A 20,976-nucleotide genomic window follows, 5' to 3' on the forward strand; every position below is an offset into this window, starting at 1 on the left:
CGGTACTTACCCAGCCAATAGCCATGCTGTCAGGTAAAATGACTTGGGGTCTGGATGGAGTATCTGGCCATGGTGCTGCAAGATCAGGGCAGTCTGGCAGATGAATGGACATTTGTAGTAGGTCTGGCAGCCAAAATTGCCTCTGCCCTGTATAATTAACTCTCTCTCTATATTGTGGGTTTTGTACTTGGCAATCACCCAGGGATTGGCAGAATCAGTGGAAAGACACAAATAAGAGGCCTTGGGACCACTGCAGAAGGAAGAAATTTTTTAACTGCCCCATTCTGGAACTTGGCACTGATGTCGAAACAGGTCTGTCACCAGGGTCCCCAAGCACAAGAATATTGGCTCTATGATGGACTTCACTACTGACCACTCATGAGTGGAACACACTGTCCTCTCAGGAAGTTCATTAGGTAGGGTTGTTGTCAACACCTGGGAGGTGAAGAGCCACTGGTATTCTTCCATGTTGATGGCTTCAGGCTGAGGGAACAGGAGCATGTGCCTCCTTGCTTGTTTTTTGAAGCACATCATGGAGGTGTTGTCCATTATGACCTGCACCATGGAGTTGTGAACAGGCAGGAAGGCCATGAAAGCTAGCCTGGTGGTTCTGGTATCTGGGACAGTAAGATGGAACACTGTAATGACAGGAACCTGTCTTTGGTTCCAGGTTGGCAAGAATGAACCTTCCCAGTCTGAAACACTAACATCTGCAATGGGGTAAGAGACAACTTTCTGTAGTTCTCTAGGTGGCCTCACTGAGAGAATAGAGAAATGGCTTATATTTGTTGCTGCTTCCTCCTGGGATCTTCCCTTGATCAGCCAATAACTGAGGTAAGCATACACATCAACGCCATTCCAAGGTGTGCTGCTGCTACTACCATTAAGCATGTCAAAGTCTCTAGTCCAGACAACAGTACCTTGTCTCGGTAATGGCTGGGCCTTACAGGAAATAGCTGACTAAACAGAAGTATGCCTCCTGCAATCTGAGAGCTACAAACCAATCTTCCATTTTGAGAGATGGAATGATAGAGCATCCTGAATCTGAAGCAACATTTGTTTGTTCAGTCTTATCAGGTTTAGGATATGATAAAGATCCCCTTTATCCTTCTAATATTTCCTTATCCTGAAGTTATCGCCTTTCCCCTGTACTCCTGTGGTACCACTTCTATGGATCCTATTTCTGTTTGTAACAGGCTTTTGTGAGAAGGGTCCTGAAGAGGGACTGGGAAGGGTGGGGGGGTAGGAAATAACAAATGGCACTAATTAGGAAGCCTTGGGCAATATGTCTAATGCCCATTTGTCAGCTGTCACAGCTTTCCAGGCCCAGTAGAATGGGTCAAGTTGTTTCCTGAAGCCTACTCCTTCCTTCTTAACAGCTCTGGTGGGAATCTTCATACTCCCATTAAATCTGATGCCTCTGAGAGGGCAACAGGTTGGTTGAAGAGGCAGAAGACAAGCATCCCCTGGAGTACCTAGATTTCTTCTTTTGCTGATACTCTAGCTGTTGGCCCTGGTAATAGGAAGGCATCCTCTGCCTTTGCTGGAGTTGATATTTTTAGAGCTTTCTGTAGGGAGCCAGTGTATAAATTCCCAGAGACCACAGTTTACCCCTTGAGGGAATGAAACATGTCATCTAGTAGCCTCTGGTTGAAGAGCTCCATCCTATCGAAGGGCTCCATCCTACCTTAATCGTGACCTGTACTACACACAGTATGCCTACCTCACACCACAAGGCCTGCCTTATTGTGACAGCTGTAGCCATTGACTTCTGGCCATACCAGAGGCATGCATGACCACCTACAGTGATGTTCTTGGATCATCTTCCCCTCCTTGATGTTTCGTTTCATCCTTGCAATCCTGCTAGATTTTAGAAAGAAATGGGGTTACACCTCATGTGCAGGAGGATCATTACACTTGCTGAACAATGCTTGGTAGTTTGCCACCTGGCGCTGCAAGGAGGCTGATGAACATGGCTTATACCCAAACAAGTCTAACTTCTTATGGTCCCTGTTCTCAGGACTGCTTTTAATGGACTTAAATTTTTCTTGCACACAGTGATAACCAAGAAACCCTGGTTTAGGTGAGCATAAAAGTGCCCAAAGCCTTTCTGGGGCACCTGACATTTTCTCCACATGCTTGCAGATAGGAGGAAAAGTGGATGGGGTTTCCCATAGACCTTTGGCCGTTTCTAGGATCCCTTCCTTAATAAAGGAGGACAATCCTGAGTGTGATAACCCCAACCAGGAAGTCAAAGAGCTTGTGAATCTTTTCTTGTATGAACCTGGTCTCAATATCCAGGGGCCCTGTACCTTGGGACAGGAGGACCTGGAAAGCTTTGAAGTTACCTATCACTGGGGTGGGTGCTACTGTCACTGCCTTTGCTATCCTAGGAACCCGAGTTACTAGACATGAGGGTCACTGTCCATCTGTTTCCTGCTCCTGTGGGCCCACATTCAGTTGCAGTGTGGGTGGCTGAGTCAGCAAAGCCACAGGGGATGGGGGCAGGAGGGGAGCATAATCTCCTCCCCGTCCTAGTCACATGGATGGCGATCTGCTTCTTGACACATGAGGACTGTCCCCACCAAGGAAGGCTAATATGGTCATAGTAGCATGCCACACAGGTCTTGGCTTGGCTGAGCCTGGCCAACCCAGTGCCACTCCCACACTGTATGGGACAATTGTTTAAATGGGGGCTCCCCAATATCCTCTTGGGATCATTCTCTGATGGCAGGGGAGAGGGATTTCTGTCCAATGCCACTGAGAAGGAATATGTTGCCCATAATAAGGAAGTACATCTCCAAAGTACAATATTGGTGCCAGCATGGGCATCATTTCATCTCTGGAGATAATATAGAGCCTATACGATATATGCCCAGGTCCTTGCTCAGCTCCATCACTGGCATCGGTAACTAGACCAGTCACTGGCCTGGTCTCACTCTGGGACTTTCCTTCAGCACTGGATCAGTTTAAGCTCAGTCTGACTACACACATTTGTTACCTGTTTATAAGTGGTTATAGAGTTAATGTCTGAAGCACTGGTGTCACGGCAGCCAGTACAAGAGCTGGAGTTATCAGTGTTGCGGCTGTCACTGCTGAGGTCCTGAATATAATATAAATGGTGGTTACTTTTACTTTCTTGCAGTGCATACAAATCCAGAAACATTCAGTCTGGTGGCTTTCCCTTGATTAGTGCTCCATGTGCTGGGGGAGAGAGGGTGCAGGAGGGAGGAGAAGATGATTTATTAGTCTGGTCTAAAACTTAGTTCACCCCAGGATCCTTCACATTCCGTGAGGATGCAGAGATCCTATGCCACGGTCACACTGCTTTAAGGAGACGATGCCTGGATGAAATTCCATTTGAATGATGTTCCCTCAGCTAGTAATGTGAAACTATCGGCGGATAAATGATTCAAGAAAGGTGGGGTAGGATCCTGAATGAGGTCCGGTACATGGTCCTCAGGAGTCCCCTCAAACAGGTTTGTTTAGAACCTGTCGAGGGCATGGATGGGCCCTGGCTGTGCCTGGACTGGTGGTTGGAGGGCTTCCTCCTCCCATTACACCCCCGTCTCCTATAAAAATCCTGCCTCGGCAAAGGAGGGGGATAGGAGCGTTGTGGGGGCTGCTGAGGTTTAAAGGCTTCTGCTGGGTAGCTGGTATGTGCATGTCCAGTGACTACTTCCATTATAGCCCTTGAGTCTTTAAGGCTTTGCAGCCTTGAATCGGTCTTGTCTGAAAACAGGCCCTCTCCATCAAAGGGGAGGTCCTGCAATGTTTGCTGAAGCTCCAGTGGCAAGCCGGAAGCTTGCAGCCAAGAGATACGCCTCATCGCAATCCCTGAAGATAAGGTCTGCATGGCAGAGTCCGCGGCGTCCAACAAGGCCTGCAATGAGGTCCGTGCCACCATTTTGCCCTCTTCCACCAAAGCCTCGAACTCCTCTCTGGAGGTACTAACTCCTTGAACTTCAGCATGGAGTTCCAAGAGTTAAAATTGTATTGGCTCAGGAGCACCTGCTGGTTAGCAATCCTGAGCTGAAGTCCTCCCTGAGGAGTAAAACTTGTGCCCAAATAGATCAAGGCACTTGGTCTCTTTTGACTTGGGTGCCGGGGCTTGCTGGCTATGCCGTTTCTTCTCATTCACTGAGGCCACCACCAGTGAACAGGGCTGCGGGTGCGTATAAAGACAGTCAAACCCGAGAGGGGACAAAGCATTTCCACACCACTCCCTTAGCAGTCGGGGGAATGGATGTGAGGGAAACTGTAAGACACAGAAGGTCACCAAAGGTAGGTGCTTTCCCCCCACCCTTTTCCCCCCCCCCTACATTAACATATGAGTATTTTGGAGTGCTACAAAATGAGGCTGAGGCAGTAGGGGTTTGGAGAACAAGCTCACAAGACAGCAGTGGCTCCTGTCCTGCAGGGCTGGGCCCCACTCAAGGCGTTGTGACCTGGTGCACAGGTTTGCAGTGCCACTCAAGTTTGCGCATCTGCCCCTCCATTTCCATTTGTGGAGGAGCAGACAGGCCAAACGTGAATAGTGCTGTGACCCTGAGTGCCAGACTGCAATGCTACTGTTTGAGGGCCTAATCAAATGTGTGTGGGGTTTCTTTTGTTTTTGTGTTTTGTTAAAATCATTTCCAAGATTTCATGGACTTTATTCAAATTCACAATTTCTGTGACTTCATGGCAAAATCGTAGCCCTAGTGATAAATCTTACACTTCAGAGAATAGGCTTGATTATTCCCTTTAATAAGGAGACAGTTTTCATCAGAGGCTTAAATGATCTCACATCTTTAATGCTAGTGTTTTGAAAAGTTAAGCACTTCAAAGACAGTACATATTAAAACTCAATGTTGACACACTGGAATCTCACTATAGACTATGGCAGTAGTTCTTAAACTCAGGTCTTTGAAGCACTTACTGGTAGTCCAATGAAAAGCTGATTTGTGACATGGTTCTTGCTCTCTCCTCATTTCTAACTGATCAATCTTATTAAAGGACAGATAAAAACACTAAATATGTTCCCACTATTACTTATGCATGTAAGCAATTGTTGCAGTAGTTACATGGGTGTCATAGAGCATCTATATTCCAGTGTAGTCCACACTCTAAAAAGATTTGGGAATTACTCCTGGGGGAATTCTGCGCTACTGTGCACGCACATAATTAATGAGCTGTGCATATTTTTAATTTTTTGTGTGGAAAAAACTTCTGCCAAAATGTTGCTGCAGTTCTGCCTTTTGCCTACAAGAGGGCACTGTTACTCTAGAACACAGCAACAGCTCCTGGCCAGCAAGGGAAGAGAGGCTGCAGAGCCCTCTTTGCAGCGGACCAGGTCAGGAGACAGCGGATATGGGAGACAGACAGCATGGGACTGCTGCAGGGTCAAACAGGGGCTCATAAGGGCTAGTGGGGGAGGGCCGACTGGGGCAGGGGCTGAATGGGGCATAGGGCCACAGGGGCAAGAGGTACAGGGCCACATGGCAATGGGGGAGGGGGTACAGGGACACAGAGACAGGGGAGTGGCTGGATGGGGGCACAGACATGGGGAGGGGTGCAGGGCCACATGGGAATGGGCAGGAGTGGGTGTCTGAGTAGGGGTGGAGGACACATGTGGACAGAGGGTGCGAGGACACATGGAGACAGGGGCAGATGTGCCTGACCAAATGGGAGAGGCTAGGGATCAACAAGGTCTGCATGGGGGAAGCTCCCTAACAATCCCTCCTCACCCCCCACCCCAAAAACCCGTTCCATACTTTTCCCACCCATACCCAACAACCCTCCAAGTTGACACCCAGGCTCCTTCCCAGTAATTTATTTCCCTCTCCTTCAGCTCCTCTGTTACCCCTAACTCCCCCAAACCTTTGCACTGCTTCTGAGAGGTGCAGGAAATACGGTTCTATATTGTAGTTTAAATAAATTATTACTCAGAGTTCTGTATTAGTAAGGAATCTATTTGTCAAAATAGTTCCCGAATCTTTTTTGTCTTCTCTATTGTTAGACATACTTGCTGACAGGTATTTGGAAATAAAATGACCAAAAATAATTGAAACTGGTGTGATGCTATTGTGTTTTGACAAATAAAATACAGAATTTTGCAGAATTTTAAAATATTGTGTGCAGAATTTTTAATTATTTTGGCACAGAATTCCCCCAGAGTAGGGAATGGAGTTTTATAGTCTACATTCTTAATACAGAGGAATGTATTAAGGTTTCCATTTGAAAATAGAAGGAAGGATGAAACATTCTACATAAGTGCAATGTGGTAGAAACATCACTGCCAGAACTTGAACTCAAACAAAATTGTAAATCTTTTTACTTATTTGATTTCACAATTTTAATGTTTCATTAATAGTAGGTTTTTATTTTTGTCTTGCATTTAATTTCCTTGGCTGGAGAGGTTGGTTTAAAGAATTGCAATGAGGCAAAAAGAACTTTGCTCAAACTAAAACAAACAAACTTCAGAGAGAGACCAAACATGAAAAATCTCAATGTGGGTTACGCAAATTTTTCTGTACCTTAACCACATAGGACAGTACTAAGCACCCTCTATAGTACCCCAATCAAGATTATTGCAATAATTCTGCAAACCAGTTCAGATCTTTTCTCTGTTAATGGCACAATGGGATGCCCCATTAATAAATAGCTACCATTACAATGTCTGTCTTTTTTTTAAAGATCCTATTTATGAAAGGAAAAACTGCTAGAATGTTTTATAAGAGGCTGTGCAAGGAGGTGTGATGGTGGGGAATTAAATGCAAGAAAAGGGTTGCAGTGGAAATTGCACATTTTTCATTTAAAGAAAGCTCCTGCCCAATTAAAGTTCACAAAGAAATGAGATCTGTGCAACCCTTATCTGTGCAAGGCACTTAATTTCAAAGCACCAACTTTCAGAAGAATAGGCAACTTATATCTGGGTAAATACTAAAGACAATTCAAATTACCAAGCTATTTTTTGTGATTTTATTTTTAAAAGATTAAACATAACTTGTCCTCTAACAGTTTTTTTTTTTTTTTGGCCATGCTTTTTATGAATGGTTTACAAAGGGGTAACAAGTGATATAGACACAAATAGAAAATATACACCTAACATCATCAGTAGAAGGTTAATAAGCCACTGTTTATAAGCAACCTCTTAGTCCACCAGATTGAGCTATTAGTTAGTTTAAATTGTTTAACAATTTAAACTATCAGTTAACCCTTTATAAAGTCTTCATATTAAAGTTCCATTTATAAAGTCTAATCATTTCATTATGAATTCTGCAATTGTCTTGGCAATAAGCAAAAATGGCTGATAATTACCAGTGGGAAAATATGAACTTTAATTTGTCTTTCTTTTATCCTGCAAGTTAAGTATCCTTAACTACTTTTTGGAATCAACTGAAATTGAAGGCCTTCAGCATCTTGAAGGATTGGGCCCTGATTAATTATTTCCTTCAGCTTGAATAAGCTATTAGCTTTAAAATAACTGTCTTTAATAAAGTTTATATTTTTCAGATTTTACCTTGGTGTCACAGTATGCATGTAAACACTCCCAAATTCCTTCCACTGACTTTTTGTTTTGACCATTAAACTGGTAGCATGTTTTCCATATTATGATTTTTAGTTGCCAATAAGGCACACAGGCTAAAGGAATTTTTTTTTAATTTAAAAAAAATGATAGTTCCAATTGAAATATTTACTTATCTTCACTGAATAAATACTTAGCAAAATGAACTGGGACAAATTCAGAGCTAATATAAGCGAGTGCAATTCAACTAATATTAATGGAATTATACCTGCTTGCTCTAGGTCTGAATCTATCCCAATGACAGATTTAGGCACGGCCGTGGGTTAAGTTCTCCTTAGACCTGTGTTTCTAGCGTTGGTTTACAGATCATTATAAAAACCTCAGATCATTTAGCCCAGTTAATTCTTGTTTAGAACAGCAACAGAGAATGGAAATGCACTGGCACAATTAGATTGCGAGTCTTCTGTAGTCCCTGCTGCGATAGCCAATGCTATCAGTCCCTCACTTCAATTATCAAATATTTTATCCCAATCTTTTATTTTGATCCATATAGAGAGTAGGTGCTGGTTTGAGTATCATTACCATTAGTCTGTCTATTTAATAGAAAATACTTTTAATGTTACGTCCAGTCCCTTTTGAAATTTTCTTTCATGGGCTTCTCTACTTTCAATCAAGTACACCGTCTCTTAGTTACAGAAACAAGCTTAGTATCATTTGAAACACATTAAAAGATGACATTGTATTCAATCTTTACCTATTGCTGTCTCTGGCATTGCAAAAAGTGTCTTCTCAGTAGCCACTCGAAAGTGTCCATGGACCGACAGACCAACACCCTACCAAGAAAAGTATTAAATACAGAAACTGTAATGTTTAAAACCAACACATACAGCTCCACTTAAAGTATATTTCTTACTAAACAATGTCATTGAACTACTTCTATTTGTATAAATAGTACAACACTTAGTCTTATGCACAGACTTTCAACATAGTATCCCAAAATAGTTGATAGCACAAACATTAGGCAATCATCATAACAAATTTGTGACTCGGGGAAAGTATTATTAGTTGCTTAAGATGACTCATACAGAGGTTAAACGACTTGCCCAGTTTCGTGGCAGAATAGAACCACGAAATAAAAAAATTTTAGAAATAAAAGCCAGGAATCTAGACACTCGGGACTTGCCTAAATGCCACAGACTAAGTGTACAATCAGGGATGTAAATCTGCCCCACACTAGCTTTTGTGGACCCTTCAGATCACACTGAGGAACTTTTAGTGCATGGTAGATCTACCCCGCTTTGAAACAGGAGTAGATTAAAGCTCACTAGGGAACTCTGAGTGTGCAGTAGCAGGCTCTGCGCGGACACTTAATGCACAGTGGGGTAGATCACACCTAAGCTTACTGTGATGTAAGTGTCCATTTAGACAAGCCCTCATTCTCCTGCTTTTAAACTACTAAAATACAGTCCTTTTATGGAAAACAATATATTTTTAAATGACTTGCAAAGGAAAAAAATATGTTTGTGCCTCATTTGCTTCTGTATAGTGTCATATGTGTATATATATTTTTAATCTCAGAAATCAGAAATGTTGAGTCTTTTTTCTAGTTTTTCTATGAAGAACTAATTGGCAATTAAAACTCAAATTTTCAGCATTTTTGTGACGGCATCAGCAATGGAGTGTTGAATTCTTAGAACTTTTCTCCCAAGTGTTTTTAAAAACATAACCAGACTTTTAAACAGTCTTAATGACTATCACTCCTCCTTACAATTTAGATTTCCCTTTCTTAGTACTTCTGATGTCAATAAGACAAGCTTTCTAGATATCCTTCAAGTTTTCCCGTATAGACAAAAACCTAATTTTAAAGTGTGGTGGGGGTTTTTTTTGTTTTGTTTTTAAAGGCACAAGCCCATTTTTTCTTTTCCTTTGCAGATCACTTTTAAATAATCCAACATTAAAATAAAACGACGGAAGAATCTGAAGAGCAATGAATGACTAATTTTAGCATAGGCAAAAGGCTAAAAGTGCTAAACTGACAACCAGCCTAGTTTTTTGTAGGATTACTTCCCTCCCAAATTAATTACTGCAATGCACTCTATAGGAGGTTACCCCTGAAGAAACTTCTGAATCTCCCACTAGTGCAGAAAACTAGCTGTATACTTATTCAGGGAACACTCAATACGCTATCCAAAAGTCTTGCACCACCTCCATCTCTGTTTCTGAATGCAATTCAGAGTGCTCTCTATGTCTACACTGCACTTAAAAATCCATGGGTGTCTTGGGCTTGTGGGCCTCAGGCTGCAGGGCTGTTGAATTGCAGTGTAGACTTCTGGGTTCAGGCTGCAGCCTGAGTTCTGAAACTCTCTCACCTTGCAGGTGGATCTATAAAGTTCTGTATAGTTAGTCCTGGCTACCTAGAAGGCTGCTTCTCTCCCAACAGCTGCACGCCAGAGTGCTGTGCTTGAACAGTCCCAATATTCAAACATCTGGGACTGGAGGCAAAATGTTCTCAATGGAATACCTTTTATCTAGAACTCCGGTCCCTCCTGTTAGATCCAAGAGAATGACCTTCAAAATACAATGTAAGGTTAATTTATTTCCTCAGATAGTTCCCTGATGATGGGTCTTTGAGGGGAACCAAACTTATTCTGGATAAGTCTACTAACTGTAACAGTGCCAGTACATTCTGGTTTTGGTTGTTATTTATTTTTACAAACTGAAAACAATTTTCATACATCTTATTTCTGCCTTCACTCAAATTCTTGAACTCTCTTCTTTTTTAAAAAAATAAATAAATAAAAATTATATTGGTATCTAACAGGAAATTACTAGAACTGAGTGGTTGGAAAATTTCCTATGTCAGTTTCATTCTGCTACTGCCTGTCCACTGGGTGCAAATTTCGATTTGCAAACATCTGTGTTGGTGTTTCCAAAACAAATTTTTTCCTGGAATTTCTAGTTTGCAAGAACTTTTTAGGGGAAAAAATTATTTCATTCTGATTTGGAACAAAACCAAATTTTGAAATGAGGAAGTTTCTTGCAGATTTCATCACAAGTGTGTACAAGGACAAAAAGACAAATCAAACAATTTAGGATTGGATATAAAGATTAGGGACTGCAAAGAGTACAGCTACATTCTGCAACATCCGTAATTCACATTATCTCATATTTAAGGTACAAAATGACAAACTAGTGGACAACGGCTTGATTGTCGGCTCAAGCATAATTTAAAGGGTGAACATAAAATATTTTAACACTTCAGTGGCCACCTAACACTTCTGCTGGCTATGGTTTGTAGCACAATGTCATCAGAACTTCAGAGGGTTAGTGAGGATTAGCACTCCATTCCTCACACAGACCACTTGAGTTGAAGGAGGTTCTATCTTCCTCTTAGCATAGTGCCTGTGTTACACAGCTGAGCCGTTCTGATTCTGGCCTGAGAAGGGAGTAGGGTACGTGTGTGCATACACACATGCCCACCCATCACAGTATTTAGCATTTATATTATATTTTAGGCTGACAGAGGGGGTCTTACATTTTTAAAGTGTGAAATTTGGTTTCACCATCCTGCGGCAATGGAGTGTCAGGCTGTAATCAGCAGTAAGGCTGGAAATTTTTATTTGAAAATGCAAGTGTAGATTCTGCTGAAGCTGAAAGCATTCGCCCAGGAAAGCTTCCTCATCATATGGAAGTGGGGCATGTGGTTCTCCCCCCTACCCCCAAGCCCTGTATGTTGTGATAACCACGCATAAAAAGGAGAAGGCAGTCAGGCAATATAGAATTTTTTTTTTTTTTAAACAAAAAAGGAACCCTCATGTAACTGACTAATTTTAGGCAATCAGTATTTTACAGCTGAGGTCAGAGAATGAATTAGTATAACAGAATAAATGTAGCTTTTTGCACACATAGTTAATGGTACTGATTCCTGCCCTCCCTCCCCCCAAAATAAAGCAATATCCTGCAACACAGCAGTACTGCACCTGTCTTGTACACTAAGGACTTCTATTTCAAATTGTTTAAAAACACTTAAGTGCAGAAAAATATAATATCAGTCTTGTACCATGAAGAAACAAAATTTCCCAATTCCAAAGCCAATGCTTTCTCTACCTGATTGTATAAGCTAACTCTAGAAGCCCAGAGAACTAGCTGAACTTTGTAAATTACATACAAGACTTCCTAAGAAATACCACCTTGTACAATTTTTGTGTAGTGAATGTCATTAATTTCCAGTCTCAATTCCCTACCCCCCGACCTCATGATGGCTGTAGAGCCTTAGGCTTCTCTATGGGAAGAAACTGTGTAAATGGTTATTGTTATATAGAGGGAAAAAAATAATACAGCTACACTCTCCATCAAGGGTTACACTGTAGCCTGGCCTGTATGATATTAGCAAGTCTGAGAACCTGTAACATCCAAAAGAAGATGTTTACAAATTGAGCGTGGATTTAGCAGTGCAGCAGTTAGGAATACTAAGCATGGTGATAACAATCAAAATGATAAAGATGCTGAATGACTGTTGATATTCACCATATTCTGTTCTGATTGTGTATAAAAAATGGCACTGAGTATCAAGTGGAGCGGACTCCTTAGCTGAATTAATACCCTTGTACATATTTAGTTTACAAGCATAAAATGTCTGTCTCACAACAAAACTGTAAAATACTATCATCTGTTTACTAAGCAATCAGAATCAAGATTTCAGGGGAAATTCAGTTTGTGAATGCATACCACATCAAGTAGAAGGAAAAAAAGAGTTTTCAGGGATGCAGTGCTATAGAAAGAGTGACTGCAGTAATGTAGCATAGCAAAGAGAAGCCTAATTCTAATATCAACTCACATTCATACCAGTGGATATGATTTTAACTGGTCAAATAAAAAATCTGACAATATAACTATTAAAATTCTCTGCATTGAGTGTTCCTTTCCGGGGGTTTTCCTCCAGCAATCAGAAAAATGTACTTAAATGATGCCATTCCGATCTTGAAAAGCTAGGCTCAAAGCCCAAAGGTAATGTAGTGATGAACACAGACTGGACACGAAATAGTATAATCATTAAATACAGATGCATTAAAAGCAACACAGAACAATCTTTTCCAGCTGACAGATTTTCAGAGGTGTTAGTGGTGAAAGCAAATGAGTGGAATTACTCCAAAAAGCTTCAGAACGCAGAGATTTACAATTACATTAGATCAATAACTTTGTCAATGGCCTAAGAGCATTACCCAGGCTTTCAGACAATAGTGAGTCTTACTTTAAGATGTATCAAAACTAATCTGTCTGCATAAAATGCAGAACAATTAATCATTCATAATGTTATGGACCAGCCCAAAGAGCATAACTCAGTTTTATCTGCAGTTACTAAAAAACCGGATGGACTGGTTTGCAAGATCAATACGGCATAATAAAGTAAACTGAGCTAAGACTATCATGTGCTGAATGACCAGAGACAATAAACTAAGTCTATTCAAAGCTCAAAACACTTATTGAAACAAGCAATTCCTGCAAGTTTGGCAAGAGCCTTCGTATAAACTTGGACTGCTTAATGGAACACAAATTTTACATTTAAAAAGAAAGCGACTATAAAGGAGGACTGTGGGGTGTCCTAGGGACTTAATTACACTAGTTATGATTTATAGCTGCTGGGATTTAATTGTTGTAGATATGTTGCTGAGAAATACCTGATCAAGTTAGTATACGCTATTTACGATAATACTGAGAGTGGACTGATTTTAAACCAGTGATTTAAATCACCAATTTTAATCACGATTTACATCAAGCAAGAAACCTTGATTTAAATTTGTACTTTTTACTGATTTTTTTTTTCAAAGTTCATTCTCATTGGTGGTACAGACATATGTATCCTCCTAGTTAGCAAAAAAGTGCCAAATTTAGAGCAAAGGCTATAAATAGTTGCAAATCAGCATATTTTAATGGATACCACCAATGAGAAGGACCTTTTTGAAAAATCAGTAAAAAGTACAACTGCAAAACATGATTAAAATCAATTTAAATCAAGGTTTCCTGCTTGTTGATTTAAATCATGATTATATACCTTTTATTACCTTAACTTAATGCACAAAAACAGCATTTTAACTTGTATTAAGTAAGACTACCTTAAATACAGTGGATACGTAAGAGTCTATCAAAACATGTTTTAAATATAAAACTAAGGAAGTATTATCCGTAGTTAATTGAACTGATTGTTTCTGCTCACCCTGTTCTTCAAGATTTTTAGAACCAGTGAATCTCATCCTCTCACACCTAGTTTTTATTCTTGAGCTGGAAGAGGAAAACAAACCTTCCTGCTTTTTCAACTCCCAGTCAATGTCTTAACTTTGAATGAACTGGTCATTGAACTGAACAAGCTAACTAAACTGAAATGAAGAAAATATTCTCTTTGAACCTGCAGAAGATTCTACTGCTGTGAAAAGCTGGTTAGCACTTCAGCAAACTCCGGTTCTAGCTGCTTAGCAAGTGATGTCTACCAGTTTGGTGGTTTGACTTTCCTTTAAAACTTGGCAGCAAACACTTATGGCTTAATATTAAAATTTTTATTTAATTAAAATTATTTTAATAGATTATAAGTATCTTAGAATGTCACATAGGCTTTTAATTTTAAATGTTTATTTTTAAAAATAAACCTGTACTTAAAAGCCAAGAATTTCAATTTAAATAAAAAATGTTTTTTAATCAATTTTTTTATCCATGTCGCTGCTGATGATCCATTTTTCAGTTTTAAATGTTTTCTTTCTTCAAACCCTGTTTCTAAATTCAAAAGACAAAGTTTGTGCCATGCCTGATGCTGGCATTTTTTGGACACACACTGATTCTTTGTGCTCCAGTTCATTGCCAAAAGCCATTCAAGTCCAAGTGTCTCATATTATTTTTTACTGCTTGCTTGTATTGTGTTTTATCTATGGCCAAAATCCAAGCCCTACTTAGCAAAGTTCCAGTATTTGAATCTTCTTATCTGATGAACTACCAGCCTGGCTTTTTATGTGTAGATTCTCTTCCAATATAGTCCTAGATATTTAAACAAATTTGGTCCCACCAAACCCACTGTAATCAGTTAGATCGGATTGAGCACAATCTATAACTATAATGTATAATTTAATTGTAATATATTATTCATGTATCCGATATAGTGTGTGTACATTAATTTAACTTTAATCTAATTTATAGCTACAACTATATATAATACAGTTTAAAACTGATTTAGAAATCCATTGATATAGTGAAGCTAGCTGGCAACATATGTATTGCCTTAACACAAAACTTGGCAGTATTTTTATTTTTTAGGTAATAGACAGACAAGATTAACATTTGATTATTCAATTAGAATTATTCTGCAATTTCTTATTTTTAGTAGTAAGGGTAAGAGATTTTTTTCTTGCTGCAGCTTCAATGTTGTATGTCACTTTCTACCTCTTATCTCCACCAAGCCTACAAAGCTTCATGGCATCAGCATTCAGATATTTCTTTTATCAAAGATTCTTCCAAGACACTGGGGGAAACAGAAGATTTGAGACTTCCAATGCCACAGAAAGTAGACCCTATATGGCAGGAAAAGACTTAGATCTGGTCTGAAAAAACTTTTTTTTGTGTTTACACACTAGCTGGTGACACTGACCTAGGGTAGCCAGACAGCAAGTGTGAAAAATCAGGACAGGGGGTGGAGGGTAATAGGAACCTATATAAGAAAAAGACCCAAAAATCGGGACTCTCCCCATAAAATTGGGACATCTGGTCACCCTACACTGATGTCAAATGCTAAATTCACCCATTCTTTTTTCTCTATGCTTATCCAACACTCCACGAATGTTAAGGAAGACATAGTACATGACATTTATATTTTCTTCCAGCAGTCTTCGAGCATGGTCAGGATACTGACAATATAAGGGATCAATAGTAGGGCAAATTTCTTCTTCATCTCTATTCAGAGCTACTCTTCAGCTAATGTTGATTTTAAATGAAACATCTGTGGACTTAAAATAATTGTCTGTGTTTAACAATGGTAATGAAATAGTGTATAAGTAGTGCTCTGCTGATTTCTGATTTAAAAAGCCTGGATTCATTCAGTTTGTTTATAGGGTTTTCTGCAGCATCTGATGCTACGAAAGGTCCAGTAAACACCAGCAAATCAGTTTCCTCCATACTGCTCCCTAGTGGCCATAGAAATAGTTTAGAAGTCTATAAGATGGCAGCTGGACAGCCATTAAAACCCAGACAGATACCAAGGATCAGGAGAAAAAGTAAACTCAAATCGCTCGGATGGTTAGCTCCAGCATTGTGATCCTCTGAGCCCCACCCCCGCACGTAGCATTCTGGCTCCTGTAAGCACCATGTCTGCACATCTTTCCACCTCAACCCCTCTGAAACAAACGCAAGCACAGAGCTAGCGGCCCCAGTGCAGCAAGGTACAGCAACACGTATTTAACTTTAAGCTTGTGAATCATCCCATTAAAGTTAACAGAAATATGCACATGCTTAAAGTTAGGCATGTGACTAGGTATCTTGCTGCATTGGGGCCACAGTTACTTGGTGAACAAGGAATTAATTGAGGAGTTTGTGTTCCTTGTATTTTTTTAAAGGAAAAAATAAATGGGGAGAGGTCAGATAAGAAAGGAACACTGAGAATAAGAACAAGGGAATAATGCTGGGAACAAGATAAATCAAGATACAGGTGTGGATAGGGGGGTCACAGGGACACAGAAAGGTGGCAGGCAAGCAGGGGATTCCATCCCTTCAGACGGTATCACTTTCCTCCTTAAAAACTGAGGAGATCCTGAGCTAAAAGGGAAGTAGAGGGAGAGAGAGAGAGTCTGATAAGCAAATGAAAGGTAGAGATCATTCATCGGGGTTTAGGCATAGATTCAATTAGAGAGAAAGAGGCAAACGTGTTTAGCAAGGAAGATGGTGGAGTTAAGGAAGGAGGAACAAATGTATAAAAGAGGAAGTGTGCAAGATCTCTGGACTGCTCCAATGGTGCACAACAGCGCAGGAGTACTGCAGCTTCATATGATAAGCAAAAACCAAAACAAACTTTTCAGTACACCAAAGTTTAACTTTAAAAAAAAAAAAAAGGCAAACTACAGCATGAGATGTGCCCTCTACTCACAAAGCAGACACTGACTTGCAATGTTACTTTGGCCTCTTTGTGTAGCAATAACCCCATGACTGAAATGGAAATAATGTTTCTCACATTTTGGAATCCTAATATTTGAAGTGCTACATCATGTTAAAATAAACAGATATTTGTATCAGAGAAACAAGGTGAGTGAGGTAATATCTTTTATTGGACCTACTGTTGGTGAGAGAGAGACAACCTTACAGAGAGCTCTTTTTCAGGTCTGGTATTTGTATTATCAGTGTTCAAGAAAGCTCTTTTTTTTCTTTTCTTTTATCTAAGTGGAAAATGGCGCTAACAATTCTTTCATATTGTGCACTAGTGAAGTCAGTAATTTTGTTGTTTTTTAATCCACCAAGTACCGTGTAGTAATCAGGTCATATTTTTTTAATAAAGTGAGTCGTCATGAGCTCTTCCCTGAAAGTATTGCATATGCTAGCATAAATCCTAGAACACTCAATAGCTTTAAAAAAAAAAAAAAAGTCAAGAGCTGCTGATATTCTAGTCAGAGATTAGCTACAGAATGAACTGTACCATTTGTCTCTAGGATCATGAGCAGGAGCTTAGCAGTCATGCCAACATGCCAGATGGTAAATATAGTGCAAGATCAGCAAACTGAATCTTTTTTTAGTCTTGCTTCTACATTGCTTTCAATATTCTATATTACTAGTGCTACGCAGTTCCCAAGTCGATCTCCTATGGACTTATGACTCAGTATAGGAGATAAGTATCTGCAAACTATTCTGCATATTTCACAATAATAAATACCTTCAGTTGTGAATGTATGAATGCAGTAGATTAGGCAAGAAGCTTCTATTTTGTATGTGTGCACATGTGTTTGTGGAGGAAAAGAGAGGGAGGGGTCAGAAAGCAGCTTATCTAGCTTTAGGATGGCAATAACTTTTGCCTTATGGCAGATTTTCAGAGCAGATATGTGACATTCTCCAGGGGTACTCTGGATTGTGAGGCACCTCACCACAACCTTCCCTTAGTGTGAAGCAGTCTTGTCTGTGCGTGCTGTGGCACAGCTCCCTGAGACAATCCATTTCTGGCCATGGAACCAGTGACTTGCTAGTCTGTGCAGAATTCACCCTCTCTGTGCAGGGTAGTGATAGGCATACACCAACCCCCAAGAGTTATGAGTGCTTCCTGCAGTATCTAGCCCCTGTTACTGGGCTGTCCCCGAAGGAACAGTGTACACATAGCTTGACTGGTACAACTCAGGATCAAGTCCTCTAACATCACAGTACTGCGATACACTTACAGTGTTGATTATCAAAGGGTAAAGATTTAAGAGATATCATCCTTACTAAGTGGAAAGAGAAATAGTTAAATATATAAAACAAAACTTGAAACACCTGAAGACTGATTTGCAGAAGAACTGAGCATTCACAGCTACAACTGACATCAGTGAGAGTCATTCTCTGCACAAATAAAGTGCTATAAAATGCTGAAAAAACGCAGGCCAGAGGCATTTCAAATTGGACAACCAAAATTAGTGGATATTTTTGACACTAATGTCTGTGTCTCAGCTCCCCATCTGTAAAAAGGGAATAATACCACCCCACTGTCAGAGGGGTTTTGTGAAAATAAATTTAGGTTTGTGGAAGCACTTGGATACTATAGCAATGAATTCCAGAGAAAAATCCGGGAAGAAATTAATAATTTTGTATTCAGAGCAGTGTTTGAGTAGTGTGCAGTAAAAATAAGGCCTGGGGCCATACATTGAACCAAAGAGGAGAAAATGAAATATTGAATAGCTGCTCATTCCATGAGCAACATCCATCCTGTGCACTCCATGAGGCAGGAGGTCCTGTGGAAAAATAGCATGTGATGATGTAATTAAAGGCCATATTATAATGCGTAAACACAAGGGGTCTAAACAAAGCTTGCAAATGCAATGTTTATACTAATACTTCTAAACTTCTGAGTGCTTGACTTTGTAGCCTTAATTAAAAGAATATTAATTTTTGTATGTAATGTGTCTGTCTATACACACACTATAAATAGACAAGCAGATTGATATATTGCAAAAACAAAGATAGTGGTCAGCTGTTATCACAATACTGAGATAGGTATGGGTGCTTCACTTGTGATTTTCCCATAGGGAACTTTATGTATTTGAGGACCATCACAAAATTCCTAATTGAAAAATAAGTGTTACCTACTACCTACACTGTAACTATATTTCCAGCCTCCTGCTTTTGCTGATTGCTTATAAACAGATCATTACCAAAATGAGAGAGGTAAAGTAGCCAATCATCCTTAACCTTTTCTTCCTTCCTTCCTTCACTCTTCAGTCATTTTACCTAAACTTGTTTACATACTATAATCCCATTACTTAAAGTCACTTACAATTCTTTAGTCTTTGTTTTAAATAAAAATATATGCACACAACTTTCATTTAGATATTTTTAAACATAAAACAGCAATCAAATGTTAAGTTGCACATATATATTGGAAGGTAAATCATTAGTCTGCAGAGACAACGCATATAGACAATCTGAATTTACTGCAAGGCTGTTTTCTCATAACAGAAGAGCCATCTAGACTAGGAAAGACTGTTGGATTAACCACACCCACTAATGCCATGCCACAGAAACAGCTATTGGACAGAATCCTCTGCTTCTGCCATATAAATCAAGAAATGGTATCAGAGGCTCCAGGTCGGCTGCTTATGCGCCATAGTGTTGCCAGTGAACAGTTTATGGGTGAAGGTGGATTCAGTCTGTGGACCCTGGGGTATTGGCGGCAGACCTTCCTCTTTCGTCTCTCCTGGTTTTTTTCCCTCTATTTCCTTCTTTCCCTGTCAGCAGTCCAACCCAAACTGTGGCTCAAAGAGTTAGTGGTGGGGCTAAACCCTGCAGCCTGGGTACAGGCAATGTTTCACTTCAAACAGTGAGGGAAGTGCCCCTCCCACTGGACATCCTTGCCATCCAGAGAGGATGAGCCCATCAAGAAACAAATCATTCATTTTTACAAAAACAACAAAAGTAGTCATTCAAATTAACCCCTCTGATTTTTATAAACACCTGTTGGAGGAAAAACAAGTAAAACTTTAGACTTACCATTTGATGTCAAAACAGTTAAGCACCTGCTAAGAGCAACAAGAGAAGTTTCACAAAGAGTGACATCCACACAATGTTGAATAAGTAGGAAGAGAACATCACAACAAATGCAGCTATCACTCAAATTATTTTAAGTTCCTTTGAATAATGAAATTCTATTTGCTATAAGTTACTTCATAATATTTCACACTTTTAAGTGATTGTATTTCATGCCTATGAATGATATCACTTCTGAGCAATACATCCTCCTAGTAATACGACTACTACCTGACAGGAATTTTGCTACATCCATTAACACAGTATAACAGAACAGCTGATCAAATTTTGCTAAACAACATGTCTCTAACTGTACTGATAAAATTTCCATGCTAGTTATGATGAATCTCAACCACTATTGAGTAATATCACCTAATATTCTGTGACAGGTTGGGTCACAGAAACCCCCTTGGGACTGCCACCTGATGTACTAAGACTACCTCTGAGCTCGTTTTCCCTGGCAGCTTGAGACTTCAGTACCCTGTCTTGTTGAGCCAGACACACTAGCCTGCTGCAAACACAGGCTCAGGTCTGAACCACGTCCCCCAAGCTGCAGGCTTAACTGAAAATGGCTTAAGAAGTGCTCCTGTCTCTAGCACCCAGATACCCAGTTCCCAATGGGATCCAAACCCCAAATAAATCTGTTTTACTTTGTATAAAGCTTATACAGGTAAACTCATAAATTGTCTGCCCTCTACAACACTGATAGAAAGATATGCACAGCTGTTTGCTCCCCCAGGTATTAATACTTGCTCTGGGTTAATTAATAAGCAAAAAGTGATTGTATTTAATATAAAATTAGGATTTAAGTGGTTCCAAGTAATAACAGGCAGAACAAAGTAAATTACCAAGCAAAATAAAACAAAAACACGCAAGTCTAAGCCAAATACAGTAGGAAACTGAATACAGGTAAATCTCACCCTCAGAGATGTTCCAATAAGCTTCTTTCACAGATTAGACTCCTTTCTAGACTGGGCCCAATCCGTTCCCCAGTAGAGTCCTTGTTCCAGCTCAGGTGGTAGCTAGGGATTTCTTATGACTGGAGCCTCCTTTGTTCTGTTCCATCCCTTTATATAGCTTTGGCACAAGGCGGGAATCTTTTTTCTCTTTGGGTCCCCACCCCTCCTTCTAAATGGAAAAGCCCCAGGTTTAAGATGGATTCCAGTACCAGGTGACATGGTTACATGTCCTGTGAGACCCCAAGCCTCCATTCTTCCCAACCTGACTCACAAGAA

General features: G+C 40.0%; 1 protein-coding gene across 1 annotated transcript in view; it reads right to left on the reverse strand.

Moving 5' to 3' along the window:
• HIBCH (3-hydroxyisobutyryl-CoA hydrolase) overlaps positions 1-20,976 on the reverse strand; it is a 92,610-nt gene that overhangs the window by 37,240 nt on the left and 34,394 nt on the right. Inside the window, exon 7 of the mRNA XM_074967774.1 lies at positions 8,265-8,343. Within this exon, the coding sequence (XP_074823875.1) occupies positions 8,265-8,343 (79 nt within the window). The remainder of the gene's footprint in view (positions 1-8,264; positions 8,344-20,976) is intronic.

This window comes from Natator depressus, chromosome 11, assembly GCF_965152275.1.
Source record: "Natator depressus isolate rNatDep1 chromosome 11, rNatDep2.hap1, whole genome shotgun sequence".
NCBI lineage: Eukaryota > Metazoa > Chordata > Testudines > Cheloniidae > Natator > Natator depressus.